This window comes from Cryptomeria japonica, chromosome 9, assembly GCF_030272615.1.
Source record: "Cryptomeria japonica chromosome 9, Sugi_1.0, whole genome shotgun sequence".
Classification (NCBI taxonomy): domain Eukaryota; kingdom Viridiplantae; phylum Streptophyta; class Pinopsida; order Cupressales; family Cupressaceae; genus Cryptomeria; species Cryptomeria japonica.
Genome location: NC_081413.1, coordinates 432,682,369 through 432,701,278, shown reverse-complemented (window position 1 = coordinate 432,701,278; position 18,910 = coordinate 432,682,369). Strand labels below are relative to the sequence as shown.

Here is an 18,910-nt window from a genome sequence, read left to right as displayed (position 1 = left end):
TGCATGTTTCTAAATCGTAAACATAAAATTTAATTTTTCTAAATTTAAAAAATCAAAATCACATATTTAAACAAATAAATTTAGTCATCAAAATATAATGTTTCTATATTGAAAAAATCAAATTTAGACATACATGTGATTTTTCTATTTATCTCTTTATTGTGTTATAAAGATAAAATAAAAATATATTTTTAAATTTTAATCATAAAAATTGGATCCATTAAAACAGTTTTTAAAATATGAAAGTCTAAAATTATTATAATGTATAATATACACTTAATAAATTTTTTAAATTATTATTCAATTTTATTTATTTTTAATTATTAAATGTTTATAACTATTTCTCAAATGTTAAACCCTTAAATAAGACTGTGGTTTAATTACAGTTAGGGTTAGGGTTGTATTAGGGATAGCGTTAAGGTTGTATTGAGTTAGCATTTAATTTTTATAAGAGTAGAGTTAGAATAAAACAAGTAATCTTAATCAAAAGAAAGTTTAAACTATTTTAATATTTGTATTAATAAGATTATTTTAATTAAAACTAAGTTTAATCTATTTTAAAATGCCTTTATTTTATTACAACAAAATTTAAAGGTATTAATCTCATAAAAAATATTTAAATAATGAAAACCAATTCATAAGAAAAATACACAATAATGAAGGATTTTTTTAATATTTTATAATAAAATAATAAGTTTTATGAATGCATTATCCTATAATAGCAACTGAAACATAACCACAACTCTGAATATTCATTATCCTTGACAATAAAACCTAACCATAACACTAAAAACTTAACCCTAAATATAATGCAAAACATATTGCTAATCCTAACTCTATCCCTAACAATGATGTATAACCCAGCCCTAGACATAATCCTAACCCTAACTTTAAATTCTAACCCTAAACCCTAGCCCTAGCCCTAACCTTAACACTAATACAAAACATGAAGTAAACCTAACCCTATCCATAACCATAGTCCTAATCCTAACCATAATCCTAACCAAAAACATAAACCTTAATCATAAAAATAATCATAATCCTAACCCTAATCCTAACATTAATTGAACCATAACCCTAACGATAATCCTTATATAGATTAACCTAATTAAACCTTAACTTTGACCTTAAAATCAAGCTTTATTATATAATCCTAACCTTCACACCATGCTTTATCCTTAAACCCTAACCCTATTTGAATACTATTATAGCTTGCATATTAAAAAAATCAGATTTAAGTTCATTAATTTTTTTTTAAATTTATAGTTATCTCGATTTTACAGATGTGGTTTAAGTATATTATATGAATTCAAATAAAAGACCATCATAAATCAAATCAATGATGGTGTTATGTCTATCTCATATAGATTAACAATAGAAAATCAATGTCAATTATTATTTTTACAATGCATTCAAAATTTTCTCTCATAAGAGATCCAAATGAATTATACAGTGCTTATAAATTTTACCACTTGTGTAGTACCAAGGATAGATAGAAAGGTTAATTAAGATTCTTTCATGATTTTAGGACTTTAAGTTCATTTTTGTGAAAATTTTGATTGATAAGAACTTACCAATTGCTTAGAAGGTTTGAGCTCAATCTATGCAATTACCACCATCTTAGTCATGGATATGCACATGTAACTTATTTTGAATATTTCATAAAATTTATATAAATTATAGTATACACTATTTTGTAAAATTTCATGTTTTTGGGTTTAAAAATGAAAATCTGTTTTAATAGATTTATTTTTGGTTTTGTATTTTCCTTAATTATTATATCCATTTCAAATTAATTAAAACACATTGTAAATTTACAAATATGTGACTCACTAAACTTGGGGTTCTATCTTTAATACCAAGGTTCTATCCCTATCCCAAACCTTGAATCTAATTCTAATCCTAATGATGATCCAAACCCTAACCCTAATCATAATTCTATCCCTATCCCTTCTCAAACCCTAACCATAACCTTAACCATAATTATTATTCTCCTAATCTAAATATAAATGAATCCAAGCATTATAGCACAATAGTAACCCTAATTCTAGCCTAACCATAACCCTAAATATGCTTGAATCATAATTCTAATCAAGCTATAACTTGAGATATATTTAAACCCTAAAACTAACTACAATATTAACCATAACCCTAAACCTTAACCCTAACAATAATACTTAGTCTTAACCCTAAAACCTAATCCTACCCTAACCCTAACCCTAACCCCAACCCTAACCCTAACCCAAACCCAAACCCAAAACCTATCCTTAATCCTAAGAGTAAATCCTATTCATAATCCTAATCTTAACCCTAAACCCTAACTCAAACCATTTCCCTAACCCTATCCTTAATCTTAAACCCTAACATTAACCTCAATCCTCACCCTAACCCTAAGCCTAAACCTAACTCAAACCATGATATTAATAAAGACCCTAGCCCGAATCCTAACCCTAACCTTGACCCAAACCCTAATCTTAACCTTGATCCTAGCTTGATGTAAACCCTAACCCTAACCATAATCCTAACTATGACCCTAAGCCTAAGCCTAACCATCATCCTAAATGTAACCTTAATGCCAAACATAATGTAAACAATAAACTTAACTATAACCCTAATCATAATCCTAACCCCAAACCTAATCCTAACTCTAACCTAACCATAATCCTAAACCCTAACCCTGACAACAATCCTGCCCTAAATGTAACCCTAATTCAAATTGAGATTTTATCATAATCTATTCCTAACCTTAACCTAGCCCAAACCCTAATCCTAATAGAACATTAATACCAATTTAACCCTAACCTTAATGCAATTGAACCATAACCCTAATTCTAACCCTAACTTTGATGTAAACCCTAAACATAATTGTAACCCTGACACTAAACCCTAACCATAAACTTAAGTTCCTTAACAATAAACCTTAACCCTAACCATAATCCTAACCCTAAAATTAACCTTAACCGTAATTACTATTTAAACCCTATTTTGAACGTCAACCATAACCTTGAAGTAACCTCGATTGTAAATCCAACCTATGCTTGTCGTTATCCCCAATCTTTATGCTAACATAACCCATAACCCTAATTGAATTCTAATGCTAACCTTCAAACAAAGCTCTATTAATTTAGTTGTAATGCTAACCTTAATCCTAATTAAACCCTATCCCTAACCCTAATACTGATTCTAATTGAACCTGAACCTTTACCCCAAGCATTATCCTACAATAATAACTCTAATCGTTACTAAAACCAATTGCAACTATTATTTTATCTATAATACTATTACACCCTCTAATCTATACCCTAACCCTAACCCTAACCTGATAATGACCCTAAACCTAACTTTATATCTAACCCTAACAACCCTAATCCTAACCCAAACCCTAACTCTTATAGCTATCATCATGTACTATCTTTCATTGCAATCTTAAGCCTAAGCCTAACCCTAATCCTAATTTTAATTCTAACCCTAACCCTAACCCTAACCCTAATTTAAATTATAATCACTATTTATAATCTTTAAACCTTACCCTAATAATAATCACTAAGACTAACCCCAATACTAACCCTAAACCTAGCCCTAATTATAACCCTTACACTAATTATAATTATAACCCTAACCCTAACTCTAATTTTAATTATAATCAATAATTATAATCTTTAATGCTAACGCTAATTATAATTATAACCCTAACCCTAACCCTAATTCTAACCCTAACCCTAACCATAACACTAAACCCTAACCTAATTGTAACCCTAAACCCTAACGTTAACAATAATTCTAAGTCTTAACCCTAAAACCTAATCCTAACCATAACCCTAACAACATGCTTTATCCTTAAACCCTAACCCTAACAACATGCTTTATCCTTAAACCCTTACCCTTCCTGAGTCATAACACTAACTATAACCTTAATTTAATTGTAATGCTAACCCTAATCCTAATTAAACCCTATCCCTAACCCTAATACTGACTCTAATTGAACCTGAACCTGAACCCTTACCCAAAGCATTATCCTACAATAATAACTATAATCATTAACTAAAACAAATTATAGCTATTATTTTATCTATAATACTATAACTCCCTCTAATCTAGACCTTAACCTTAACAACCCTAATCCTAACCCAAACCCTAACTCTCATAGCTATCATCATAGGCTATCTTTCAATGCAATCTTAACCCTAACCCTAACCCTAATCCTAATTATAATTCTAGACCTAACCCTAACCCTAATCCTAATTTTAATTATAATCTTTAAACTTTACCCTAATTATAATCACTAAGACTAACCCCAATACTAACCCTAACTCTAACCATGATCCTATACAAAAACCAAAACTTGATGCTAACCCTAACCATGATATACACCCTAATCGTTATCATACTCCTAACCCTAACCATGATATAAACCTTAACCCTGACTATAATACTAACCTTAACCCTAATCCAAAACATAACCATAAATTGAATCCTAATCCTAACCATACCCTCAGTTATAATTGTAACCCTGACACTAAACCCTAACCTTAACCATAAATTTAACCCTAATATTAAACCGTAACCATAACCCTAACCCTAACCCTAACCATAATCCTAAACCTTAATGCTAACCATAATCCTAAACCAAAACCAAACCCTAACGTTGATGCTAACCCTAATGATGATATAAACTCTAACCCTAATCATAAATCTAACCCGAACCATGATGTAAATCCTAACCCTAACCATAACACTTACCTTAACCCTAATGCTAACCATAACCATAATATTCACAATTAAATAAATTTTTATATTATCATTAAATAAAGTTTAATATATTTTAGATTTTAGTATTTGCTTTGATCTTGCAACACATATATATTATATAAAATAGTCTAAATAGATATTTAAAATTTCATATATCTCTACGTAATAATATAATAATATTTTAATATAATTTATTTTAGAACAAACAAATAGAAAATATTGCAACAAACATTAATAATATAATATTATATAGTTCTATTTTGAATTTTTTTATTGTTTCCCATGTTGCTCTGTGACTGTTATTTTGAACTCTAAGGGCATGTTCCCATGCGGCTGCTTAGCTTATTTTCGCTAGCAGCTACTGCTCAATATTTTTAGGGATTATTTGTGAAGCAGCAAAGATAAATATTCATGGGGTCAGCTGCTTCACAAATAATCCCTAAAAATGCGGCTGCTAGCCAAAATAAGCTAAGCAGCGTTATTTCTAATTCCTAAACAATCGCTGCTCCACCAAAATAGGGAAAGATTCTCAATTATCCCCTTTTTGACAATTAGAAAATAGAGTTAAACAGCGCATGTGAACATGATGTAATAGGCGCCTCGATAAGGATATCTCTCCACGTATTATATATATATATTTGATTAATGCGAACATAACATTAATTGTTATTTTAAAATCACATGAATTTCTTGCACTACTTGTCATAGGCTTGCCAATCAAATGCTGACAACAACGATTTTGAATGGGAGATTAAAGACGACGAATATTTACAGTCAATTCCTAAATGGAAGATTTTCAGACAACTCTTAAATAGAATGTTACGAGTTAACTGCAAGATTTTCAGGCAATTTCTAAATAAAAGATTTAGAGACAACTCAGAAGAATATTTACAGACGACTTTTAACTGGAATATTTTCAGGCAATTACTAAATGAAAGATTTACACAGAATGTTGGGAGAAGATTTACGGACGGCTAGGCATTTCCTAAATGAAAGATTTACAGACAACTAAATGGAATGCTGTGAGAAGGTTTAGAGACCACTCCTAAACTAAATGGAATGCTACGGGAAGATTTAGCGTTGCATCCATTTGCTGCTAACGGATTATTTATTAACCGATACGTTATATTTTGTAGCATCTTTTACGCCAGAACAAACAATCTTTGAGGCAGTTGAAACATTCCTCATTTCCCGCCTAAAACAAATTTTAAAGTCGCAACCAATATTTTCCATCAAACTCTGCTCATTTTTCTCATCGGCATCGGCATCGGCATCGTTGGCAGCACGACAAAATTTGTGCAGAATCTTGAGGTAAGTCATTTGCTAATGTTCAGTGAGTTTATTTTCTGGAAATCTGTAAGCGGCCAGATCATGTTTTATTGTTTTTAATTTCATTCTAAAACAACTCTTTGTTATTTGTGAAAAGAAGACATTGTTATCTATGACTGTTTTTAATTTTATATATGATATTATTATAATACCTAGTGCTAGATCCCTCTTTGTTTCTTCAAATACAGATTTTCGAATTATGAAATGAATTTTTCGTGTTTATTTGTGGCTGGACGGGATAGTGATGTGTTATTTCACCGACACTCAGATTCTATAAAGAGTTTTTATGTGCCCTAACTTCCAACGCCAGAAGTGAAGTTCATTATATCTTTACAGAGGTTGAAAGGTTCGCAAACACAGACTATGGCGTGCACTACTAAAGGCAGAGGAAAGGTCCATGGGCTCCTGAAGAGGATCTTTTACTCATTAAAGCAGGTTTCGAATAGTTGGCTTTAGGAAAGAATAATCTCATCTGTTATTTCAGTATTGAGTTTTTAACTCAAGAATTGTTTTCTTCTGCATAGGCTGATGAATATTTTTCCTCGTTCAGGTTTGCGACGTTGTGCGAAAGGCTGCAGATTCGGCTGGAAGAACTATCTGCGTCCAAATGTAAAACGGGGGAACATATCTTTGGACGAGGAAGATCTCATTATTAGACTGCATGAGCTCCTTGGTAAAAAGGTATAAAATAGTTGGTATAAGTTTTTGTGGGGTTCATTTTGAAAAGATTGTTTCAAAATTTGTTGTGTGTTTTTAATCGATATTTTGAATTACATTTTTTCTGATAATAGATATAAAATTATAGAATTATTTTGTACATTATTTTCTATTGTCCTTGTATCCCAAAGGTTATAAGATTGTTTCATTCAAATTCAATAATTAGAAGAGCAACTTAATCCATTGTTTAGTATTGATATTAATTTTGCAAGAATTAAGTGCCATTGAGAGAGAATGTGGATATGATTACAAGGATTGTACACATACATTGATTAATATTTTCATCAATAATGGTTAGAGGCATTACAATTCATATAACATCTTATGAATTTTTCTATTAAATGTAGATGGATTGATTTTTTATCTCCAAAAGGATTTTTTTTCTTATACATTGCTAGATTGTTATATTGAACCTCTCCATATGCTCATTCATTTGATATACTTCTTTGTACATAGAAGAAGCATGCTCTTTCAATATACCTATTGTATATGAAATGGATGTTAAAGCATCCAAGACAATTTGGATACATGAAATTTAAGTATCTTGTGAAAGTGATTAGCCATATAAACAATTCTTACTTAGAAAGAAATAAAAATTTATCTTTGTTACTATTTACATTTTAATATAGTGATGAAAAGGTAATGTAGATAAACAAAAATAAAATGATAATATCCTTATTTCTTTTTGACAATTTGTACGGACAAAGCTATATATGTCATTTTCTCAACCGTGTTAAACATTAGATGCAATACTTTACTAATGACTTAGTTGTACATATGTATCAAACATTGCAATTTACTTTGAGTTAGCAAAAATTATTTTTGAACTTTTAAATCTTAACAAAATATAACTTACAACTTAAACAATTTTATCTGTTGACTATATTACGTACACAATATGATCTACTAAATTGTATCGGATCAGAATGCTCTATAGACCAAACTGAAATGGTTTGAGCCTTCTAAAATAAAAATGATGTGTATAACCTTTTAAAGTTAGTTCACCATTATTTTGGATAAATAACATCTATATTTCTATTTGTAGAATAGTGTTACATATATTTTAAAAAGAGTGGATGAAAATATTCACACCTTTACAAGTATGAAATAGAAAACTTTATAATATAAAAAATACCCTATAAAATTACTTCACTATTTTAAAATATTCTCTTGAACAAAATAAATGTATCAAATTTATCAAACAATACCTTAAGGTTGTGGATCCATGGGTGGATTTAGGATTTATTTTGAAATAGCATGGGGTCCCATGAAGCAAAAAAAAGAAATGCTATAAGATTAATTTAAAAAATAAAAACTAAAAAATATTAATAAAAAAGTTTAGTGGAATAATCCACTTTTATTGAAAAAAAAAAAATTAAAAAAAATTCTTTAATAAAAATAAGCCTTATTTTTTAGTTTGAAGATTTGAATGGGCACATTTTGAAATGGGGTAAAAATTATCTCACAAGTTTTTAAAAAAATGTTACTTGTCAATCATGGGACCAAAGACTTAGGTCGGGGTCCAATAGGGTGGAGGGGGGAGGCTTAAGATTCTATTTAGAAAATCGGAGCTCTTACTTTTTTAGGTTTACATATTATAATAGGTGAAAATGATGTGGGGCTAGAAATTAACCCACAAGGTTAGGCATATTATCTACCACTTCAAAATCATCTAAGTTTAAATTCCCAAAAAAAGACATGAATCTTGCTAATAAGAAAATTGAAGGTAAAATAAATTTTATTTATTTATTTTTACCTCTCTATACACCATGGATAAACATTGGATAGAGTAAATAAGACCAATAAAGAAGACTAACATAGTCAAAATTATGTATGCACTAACATTCTTTTTGTTGTAGATATTATACTTAAAATCCTCCTTTATTTAAATAAATATTTATTATTTATTTAATTATTTTACCATAATTTCCTCTATTAATTAAATGCATATTTTTATTTATTTAAATAATTATTAACCCTCTTCTATTAATTAAATGCATATTTATTATTTATTTAATCCCACCTCCCCTCTTAAATTAATAAATACTCCATTTAGTTAATTTATCTAGCCATTTTCCTCTATTAATTAAATAATTTATTTATTTATTTATTTAATTCATTATACTATTCTCTTTGATCCTAGCCCTCGAGTGTGTTCACATGAATCACAATCTAAATTCATAGGCATGCGACAACTGTCAATCGTCTCTTTATTCACTATGTTTTCTCCAAAGTCAAATCACCTCTTAATCTCCTCCATTCATCTTTACCTACCCCTTAATCCTATTGAGTCTCTTTTACCAACCCTTTAATCCCATTGAGTCTCTTTTAGCAATGTGATAATGACTATTCATCCTTTAACCCCTTAATCCAAACCTTTCATTTTTAGGATGATATCTATAAAAGAGGCTTCCCCCCCTCATTCTTCATAACATCTACAAGCAATCATACAATTACTCTGCCAAAATCTAGCTAGAGGACAAATCTGAGAGCAACTACATCAAACACAAGATAATGGAGGATGGGAGAATAGTGGCTCGACAAGCCTCTCTTGCATGTGAAGGTATAATTTTGGTTATTGGTTAGTGGTTGACTTAGTTAGGGTTCACAAATATGTTCAGATCTGAAGTAAACATATATATTAATATAGCTAAATGACATAATGTGATGTCCCCAACTCAAGCCACGAGGATTAATAGTGCATGGTTGTCCATTCCTTGGATTACCCAAGAGGAGGAGGATGTAGAGCATTATTGGATAGGTTTGGCCTTTATTCTATTCTATTATGAAGTTGTGGGCATGTCTTTTTATGCAACTAAAGTATCTCCTAGCTTAAAGACTTAATTTGTCCCTCTTTACATGCATTTAAGTGATTTTAATAAACATGTGCCAAAAAGGTCAAGGGTGCATGGGTCTAAAACTCTTGAGCATCCTTGGTTTCAAAGAGATATATACAATGACAAGGACAAGGACAAGGAAAGATAAGTAGAACAAATGTAGTTCAGATTTTCTGAAGTTTTTCAACAGATTTAGAATGATTTTTTATATACTCAAAAAATTGTTTATATAAACAGAAAAATCAGTTCAACAGGCTTAATGCGAATCTGAGTTTGTTAAAAAACTTCTTAGATATAAATAAAAGTTCAACATTTTTTGATATCTATTTTTAGATATATTATTGTTTTTCTATTATACCTATTTAAAAATATTACACATAATAGAATACATAAGATCTTCATAAACTAAAATGACATAGATCTTATAATTAGCAAAAAAAAAATCATTGACAAAATCTTGCATTTGAAATACATTTCTCATTACAAACAAAGATTAACAAAATTTCATTAAGAATGAATATAAATTTCATGATAAATAATTTCAACAAACTCCAATATTTTTTTCATAAAACCCCTCAATGAGAACCCAGCCTTACGATGAGGAAACCCACCAACCAAATCGCTATATACTGTGTCACGAGCCATGAATGAAAATCTAACCAAAATTCTAGTGCAATGGGAGGCCACGATCCGAAATGAACTTAATACGATTTGCAGAGAAATTCGTGTCTATTGTTGGACACTGGTTGGCACTATTCGATTAGTGCTGAAGAACGCGGGAGAAAATTGCAGGAAAATGGGCGCGATTTGAAAAGAAATGGGCACAATTTTCACAGTTATCACTAGGGCACACTACCCTTTCAGGCTAGAACTGCGAAATGTAGGGTAGTTGGCTAGGGCACGCAAATTGTTGCAGGCCATAGCAGGGCAAATGCTATGGCCTGAGCCAAAAATCTTGACATTGACCTCCAGAAGCAGCTTCGACCTTACATGCAAGACATGGTGCCTCTTCCTGGCATTTTTTGCTGCGAACCAAGTTGAAGGGCAAAATAATACTTTCAAAGACTCAGAAGCAAAAGGTGCAGTAAATTCTTCAATGAATTATGGTCTTTGGACTGCCTAGACAGAACGATGCAACGATGTTGTGGTGGCGCTGAATGACAGAGAGACTCTGGCTGGCATCTCTGGAAAGGGATGATTGCATGAATTCTATTTTTTTTAACAGATCTGCAACTTACTAGAAATATGCTTTTGCTTCACAATAAAATTAGAATCACATATTGAAATCTTTACAGATAATTCAAAATTAGAACGAATGTGCTTAAAATTTAGCATAAAACTTCGAACTTTTCATGCAACCTCGTTCTGATTTAATATAGGTTTGGGAATGAAATGTAAAGAAAAGATTGACAAAATGCAATATACGGGAAATTAGAAGAGTAGGAAAGTGTTTAATGAAGCTGTTATTCCATTCATCTAATGTGCATACTTAGATGAAATGACTGATCAGTTCATCTGTTCAATTTCTGGTCTATATAAAAAATAGATAATACTATTCTATTACATCTAAGATTATGTACAATAATGTTACAATATGTCCTTTGTTTTGTGGTGCCAAGCATATAATTTCGAAGACTTAAAAAGACAACTTGCTAATTGAAAAATGCCCAATTTTTTTGTGTCAGCCAGCAATTGTTTTCTTTCGTTGAACTTTACTACCTCTTATAGCTTTCAGTGGCTGATGAAGCTTGTCGTTTAGAATAAGGGTCGTTTGTTTTTGTTAGATTTTTGTTGTTGCCTGTAATGTAGCTATTCTCTGACTTGCATGAGATTGAATTCTTGGTCTATGACTTGGTTGTAATTATTGTTTTATCTTCCCAGACAATCAGCTGTATTTGTCAACTGTTAATTATTGTTCTATTTTCTCATAGCTTAAATTTCTTTAAACTTCAGCATGTTAGAAAGACAAGGTGCCCACAAGCAATTTTTCAATCTTTCGATTTGTCTGCTGTCTACGGCTTTTAGTGGCTGTTGAAGCGTGTAATCTGATAAAGTGTGTTTTGTACTTATTGTGTTGATTCTGATAGCTGCTATGTAGCTGCACCCATTCTTTCGTCTGCTTATTGCATAGTAACTGATTTGGGGTATGTGTACTGGCATGTGGACAGGTACAACATTCAAATTAAGGTACACGAGTAAATGAATAAGATTATGGCCATATAGTATATTAATATAATCACCAGATGATGTGTATATGGGTATGTGGATGCAGTCCTACTCCTTGAACATATTTGAACTTCCTTTTAACAATTACCTTTTTTTGTTATTATTTATATTTTTGTGGTCGATTTTTTTTCGACTCAAACTGTTTAGAAAGGGAGGCTGTTCACCTACATTGCCTCTGTTAATTGGCATGATGAATGCAGATGGTTTATACAGATGTTAGAGACTGCTGGAGGTTGTAGTTTGATTATCTTTGTTATTTTCCACTTATATGCTGATAAGTCTATGTATTTGTTGACTTAGTCGACTGACTTTGATGAGTTTGAGTTTTGGTTATGACATGGTTGTACCCGTTTTTTATATCTTCCAGAACAATTGTCATTACTAGTTTACTGCTATTACTCTGTTATTAGTCTCTTTTATTGTTTTTTTCTCCTATTCATGAAAAAGGTAAGGTGCACACATCGTGAAATTCAACTGTTTTCTTTCATTGTTTTAAAATCTATATGCTTCCCCAAAGCTGTCGGATGGATCTCATAATTTGAGATTGGTATTTCATGGGTATTCTGATAGGGATAATTTAGTTGATTTTGGATTTAGATGAGCTTGAATGTAGGTTTATGACCTGATTGAATTAATTGCATTTATTTATTATTATTTTTTATATAAGTTTTGTTGATCATGAATGTATGTCACAAAGACAAGAATATATGTTACAAAGGCAAGAATCAATGCCAGAGGGAGTAGACTTCTGACCAAAACAAAGTCCTCCCCAGCTGAAGGCAGAATAACATAACAGAAAAGGCACAAGCAGAGATGTCATGCTAACTTATGCATGCTGAAGAGGCTGCAAAAGAATGCCTTAGTTGGCCTTTCTATCTTCAAGATGTCATCGCTTTATTTTCTTTTGGCTGTCTCGAGCTTACACTTCTGATATAGGCTCTTTGGTATTGCATGCGTATGCTGGTAGGGATAATATATTTGTTTTTCTGTTTATATGAGCTTGAATTTCGCCGATGACTTGATAATTATCTTACTAATTGTTTTTATCCTCTAAAGCAATTGTCAATATTAGATAACTATTGTTATTGTTCTATTTCCTGCGGTGCAAATTGTTTTTAGCCCCTACTGGTCAGTGATTTCCAGTTTTATGAGTTGATCTGCAACTTTTACTTTTATTGATCTTGTCTTGCACTTGTCTTGCATTTACAGCTCTCAATGGCTACCGCAATTCACAATTTAGATGAACTGTCTTTGGTATTTTTCAGATCATTGCTAATATATACTATGTGGCTTCTTTCTGACCAATTTGATTTGTTTAATCATCGACTGTGCTTTACATTTTAGCAGTAGTTTTTCAATAAAACTGTTTACTGTGAATTAATTTGTGTTTACCACTTTGTTCCGGTAGGAATTTTAGCACCTCCTATTGTTTAGGAAGGGCTCTTAGGGTGGGGTCCCATGGGGGGCTTAAGCTCTACTTTTAAGGAAGAGGCGGTCCCATGGAGTTATTTTTTTCCAGCTACAGGATTAAATAGTATCTTCCCCTAAAAAATAGTAGCCCCTACTTTTTAGGGCTTCCAATTTGAGCAGGTAAAAATGGGGTGGGGCTGGAATAAGCCCCACCAGCTTAAGAAACATTTATGTCACTTGTCAATCAAAATTTACTTCCCACCAAAAAACAAATAAATCCCGCCAAAAAAAAATTTAGAGGGAAATAGGAAATTATGTTCATATTTTCATTATACTCTGCAAACAGCGTAGAAGAAGACAACAACAAGCACAGGGCGACAAGCAAAGGTACCATACATTTTTGCATCTTGCTTTTTGCTTATTCAGTTGCTGCCAGAGTTTGTAATTTTGATGGCTATATCTATACATCTCTACAGCTTTTGTACAAGGTTGGGTGAATTTTGCATCTTCGTCAATCATAAATTATGCCAAAGAGTTGTATGCTTTGATGCAGTGGATTTCAGATATCTGTGGCTCCTATTGGGAAGAAAGGAAGCCATCGTGTGTCCCTATGTTGCATGGAGTTGGTGCATTTCTTTTGGTGTATGCTTGAATTATTATGATGGCTCGTTTACATTTAATAATTTTTATGTGTTTGTGTATGTGTTTTCTGAGAAGGAGTACTGAAGTTTGTTTCCAGGATAACATACTTAGGCTCTCTTATCCACAAGAATCATACATTTTGATAGATTGAACAACCTTATATTAGAACTGCATTTGTATTGTTTTTGGGGCACATTTTTTTGCAATCATCTGCATAGAGAAATATCCGAGCCAAGTGCCAGGACTCAGGATCAATCAAATTGATTATTAGGATGTAGACAAGATTTAATTAAATCCTTTAATCAGATGTTTCCTTCAATGTAGAGAAGATTTAATTTATTAGCTGTAAATCTATGGCATCTAATTACTTGGTGTTTGATCTCTGAATTTGTCTGGTATGGATTAAAATTTGAGGATATTGAGTTGTTGAACAGATGAGAGAAAAATGGCAAGCAATCCGAGGAGTGAAATATCCTCTACTAGCTCAGATGGATCAAATTTTCCCAGGAGGGGTACATCATTACATGGAGAAAATTTGCCCCTGTCAAAGGTTCTACCTTTGGTTTAACTGTCAATAGGAGATCAGACATATCATTGTCATCCAGAACTGAAAACCGTGACTAATGCTGCAATGGGAACTGTGACAGAGGATCCATCATTGGGTCCAGTGCAGGCTAAACATCTTTCTTCTCTTGGAGTAGAAGAGCTGAAGCAAGTAAGGAGTCGTGTCACTGAAAATTCTCTCAAGTCGAGGTAATATGCCCTCCAGAGACAAAAACATTATGTTATGGTTGGTTATGGTAAGGGTGTTTCTTAAAGATTGCAATGATTTGGATGGGTTGTACATAAAGAATTTTCAAGTATTTGAATTTAGAATGTTTATTGCATTTTTGAGTCCTTAATGGTATGCAGAATGTTAATTATGGTTTGGATGTCAATTTTATTGGTCTGAATTTCGTGTTACATAGTTGATGTGAAGCTTCTGTGGTGCAGAGAGTGGAGAATTTTTTTGAATGAATATCCTAAACCAACGTTTTAGAAAAAGAGGTTTCGAAAATTACGTGTTCCAAATAAACGAGTTCACATCTTCATGATGGACACACGAGTTCGTATCAGAAATCCCTCTCCAGAAGTATAATTTTGTATCCTTTCATTTTTCTATTTTCTTTGCTTTTTCTTATTCAACTCTTGCTATTTCTACCTTATCTGTTGATTGTAGGAGGTCAAGAATTTGGCAAGAAGCTTTTTCAGTAAACAACTGTTTTGATATACTTTGCTTTTCAAATTTTAAAATTTTCTCTTTGTATCTTTATTCATCCTGTGAACATTGTTTTTCTTTTCAAGCACTGCTGCTTGTGGGTTATAAAAGGAGAAAGAGAGATGGAAGTTTAGATGAAATATCTAGGGTTTATGATTTGCTTCCTTTTTTTTCCGAGAAAGCAAAAGTTACTTGAAGTGCTTACTAGTTTTCTATATTTGAATTTCACAATATCTCAAGGAACTTGCATAGTTCATGATTGTTGTTAATAGTGTTTTGAATTGGTCCATGCTGCCGTAAACAGGACTCTAGTAAAGACAATAGGCATAATCTGATCTATTGTTCGATGCTTTATGAATGGTCTCAGGTGGAAGGGAACCCCAACAGTATGCCTAAACCATCTGCAACGATAAATGGGGAAAAATATAATTTGAGGTCTGGAAAGCGTTCCGACAATACGCTTAAACCATCAGGATATACGTTGAGGTCTGGAAAGCCTGCAAATCTGAAAACGCACAAGGATTGGACCTTACCAGCTGGAAGTGAAAATTGGGAAAAGGCAAAATCGACAGGAAGACGTTCTGGTGTACAGCAAAGGCCCAACACTGAGAGCCACTTGAGTCCAAGTGAAAGCCATGGCTTCAGGTAGGACTTGTTGTTGACTCATTTTAATCTCTATTGTTCAGGTTGCTTGTTTATTTGTTTTATAATGTTTAGATTCAAAGTTAATGTGTCAACATAACAGCGTCACAAATATTGATGTTGTCAGAGCTTTAAATTCTGAGTATCGAGTTTTGGGAAAGACAATAAATGAATATTTTTTATAGGAAATAAAAATCTTGTGCACAGAAGTTTGAGGTTATTAGTTGAACAGCCTCTGAAGTACAAAAGTTGTTTTACAATTGTAGTTGTTCTCAGTACATTCAGAAGCTCCTAGATGATACACTTTAGTACATCCTTGTTATGGATGCTTGCTGCGTCTCGTTACATTACAAGAGTTTATCGATTACTTCATATCAAATGTAAAAGATTTCATAAAAAACATTGCTTTTTTGGATATTAAGAAACAGCAAAGATGTGAGAAAATATTTATTTCAAAGAGTGGAGACAATTATGTTGTGGGATAAAAAGTATATATATGCACTTACTAGAAAATGGTAGGGGAATGACACGTACTATTGAACGGCATGGAAATATTAGGGAAATTATACGCTAGGGCAGTTTTTTTGGAAATTCAAGTGATGAAGTGGAAAACAGATTTTAGATAAGTGAAGAAGTCACTAGTGCATCAACCCATGACTATTGTTGTTGCTTAAATTATAATATGGTTTGGTTAACATTTTCAATTTGCACTTTTTGTTCATGTCATTGATAGGGTGAAACCAAGCTATGGAAATGAGGTTCTGGAATAGTGCAGTGCTTTAATAGTTTGATCAGAAAAACAATGAAGGCTTACTGTATTATATCCTACTTTGGTCTCACGGTGAAAACAAGTGGTTTTATATTGCTCTCGATCTCGGACGGGAGGACGCGTTTCCGGGACAGGAGACCAAGGGTCTAAGTTTGGGGACGGCGGGGTGGCGGGGTGGTGCTAATATAGTTATACATATACATATAGTACTTGAAAAACTAGTTTTGAAAAGATATATGACAGTATTACAGTATAAGAATTACATTTTCAAATGAGACTAGGAAATTTGAAATACTAAATCTAAATACCAATTACCAAGATTTCTAAGTTGTGTTGTTATATGGAGCCTAATCAGACTTGGAGGTTAGATTTTCCCTACTTCTATCGACGCGGTTTCACCCTATATTTTTCAACAGAGGTCTCAGCGTCTCAGCGGTGCTTGGGTGGTGGTGGCGGGATGGCGGGGGACGTCGCGTCCCTGTCCCCCGTCCCCCGTCCCCGAGACGTTTCTTACGAATAGACGTGGCCAAAAAGGGGGAGGACGCGTCCCCGTGGAACACTGACCTTGTTTCCTTCTCAAAAAATACTCTATTCACTGTTTCTCTGTCTGCTGTTGCTACAGCTGCATATTACACATAAAACATCTAGACTCTTCTACATTTATCTAGAAAAGCAGGGACTGCAAAAATTATAAAATGCATTTAATACTAAGTTTGTACATCCACTGTAAGGAAATCTGAGGAAAATTATAATGAAAATATTTTTACTCAAAACTGCCCTATTTTCATTCAAAATGGATAGTGATTGAAGTGTATAGCATACGGTTGAAGAGGAGGAAAGTCTACGGTGAAGTAGTTGGAGCAATTGGTGATTAATTTCAACACAGGAATGGAGGTGGTAAAAACATTATAAGATGCAGTAATTATATTATAAATTAAAATTGACAGTGAGGTTGCTGGAAAGTTGGATACATATGTTTTGCATAACACTAAATTGCATTGGAATGGGGTAAGATATAGGAGTTTTCAGTCTTTGTCAATGCCCAGAATTCTTTCTAAATTTTGAGTTTATCTTGTTTATGTCTCACCATTCATTATTTTTATGTTACTTTATTTTCAGGTCAAATATTCCCAACAAAAATCATGCCGCAAGCCCTACCAAAGGAAAGGGTTCTCGAGCATTTGATGAAACATGTCCAAATGTTTCGCTCACCTCCCCTACATTTGATAGCCGGCAACAGACTGGTGGCTCAAACAGTTGCAAGCATTCATTTTCAACTCCTGTCATCCATTGTGCTGATTTGGAAGACATGGGTTCTTGGTTGAAGTTTGAGGATGATAGCTTGCCAGATATTGACACTGGAAATTATTTGGGTCTTTCTGTACCAATTGATAATCTAGATGATCTAGATGAGATTTTTTGTAATCACAGGATTTGCTCGCGTTGTAACAGAGTGTTTAATTGTTGGCTTTGATCTGTACAAGCGAGCTTTCCCCAGCATCTAAGGTTATGACAAGCATTCCATCCTGGTCGTTGCTTTCAAACAAAAAGGGGAGGCAGAGTATTCTGTCACAAATAATTGTTGATCATGCTTTTTGATATGGCCATCTCTTACAATCTGCATAACCTGCATGCATAATCTTACATTTTCTTCCTGATTGGGGACCCCAGTCACTTTTGAATCTCAAATTCAATGGTAGTACTCGTTTAGAAGCATTCCACTTTAGATTCTTCCAATAGCAAATCATTTTTTGCTTTGTCTTAGTGTATCTGTTAGGGCCAAACCAACCTTAAAATTTCTAGCATCCTTTAAGCAAATGCTATTTTGTATTCAGTCAGGAAGCTTTCTTTCTAGACCCAACAAGCTTCCAATTTACAGTTTGTTGAAACATGACTTTACAGTTCATGCACTTATATCCAATTTCTAATTTTCTAAATATGGAATATGTTTTCATATGCTCATATTGATACATGGAATATGTTTTCATATGCTCAGATTGATATATACACTTGAGCAGAAGTACTTGATCTCGGTACACTTAAACATGGGATAATCAACAGGGGGTAAACGTGTAATGGCATTTTAGGTTTTAGGCTGTTTTGGTTCGGCCATCGATATCAAAATATTTTATTATATTTGCCCTGAGCTTTGGTTGGAACTTTGAACTGCATTATGCTATAGACTCGGTAAGCTCAGAATACATTTCTCTACTATTCTCTGTTGCTGCAACACCCCTGGGAACGAATGAAACAGAGCATGATTTGGTATTAGAAATGTAGACTTTAGGAGGAATTTTAAACGATTTTGACTTTAGGAGGAATTTTAAACGA

General features: G+C 32.6%; 1 protein-coding gene across 6 annotated transcripts; it reads left to right on the top strand.

Moving 5' to 3' along the window:
• Positions 1–5,550: 5,550 nt before the first annotated feature.
• LOC131077848 (uncharacterized) lies at positions 5,551–18,506 on the top strand. 6 transcript variants are annotated; one of them, XM_058015426.2, is made up of 7 exons: positions 5,551–6,060; positions 6,321–6,513; positions 6,629–6,759; positions 14,345–14,663; positions 14,904–15,042; positions 15,536–15,813; positions 17,699–18,506. In XM_058015426.2, exons 5-7 carry the CDS (start codon positions 15,001–15,003, stop codon positions 18,051–18,053), a joined length of 675 nt encoding a protein of 224 aa, XP_057871409.2. In that variant the 5' UTR covers positions 5,551–6,060; positions 6,321–6,513; positions 6,629–6,759; positions 14,345–14,663; positions 14,904–15,000; the 3' UTR covers positions 18,054–18,506. The 6 variants fall into 6 exon arrangements, with proteins under 6 accessions (XP_057871409.2, XP_057871411.2, XP_057871410.2 ...); XM_058015427.2 differs by lacking the exons at positions 5,551–6,060; positions 6,321–6,513; positions 6,629–6,759 and adding an exon at positions 10,229–10,711; XM_058015425.2 differs by lacking the exons at positions 5,551–6,060; positions 6,321–6,513; positions 6,629–6,759 and adding an exon at positions 10,229–11,890.
• The last annotated feature ends 404 nt before the right edge of the window (positions 18,507–18,910 follow it).

Bases quoted from the DNA above. Each gene is read 5' to 3' on its own strand.
- LOC131077848 (XM_058015426.2), top strand. From the start codon at position 15,001: ATGATGGACACACGAGTTCGTATCAGAAATCCCTCTCCAGAA. The intron at 15,043-15,535 runs GTATAATTTTGT...GAATGGTCTCAG, and splicing joins TCAGAAATCCCTCTCCAGAA to GTGGAAGGGAACCCCAACAG. The intron at 15,814-17,698 runs GTAGGACTTGTT...CTTTATTTTCAG, and splicing joins AGTGAAAGCCATGGCTTCAG to GTCAAATATTCCCAACAAAA.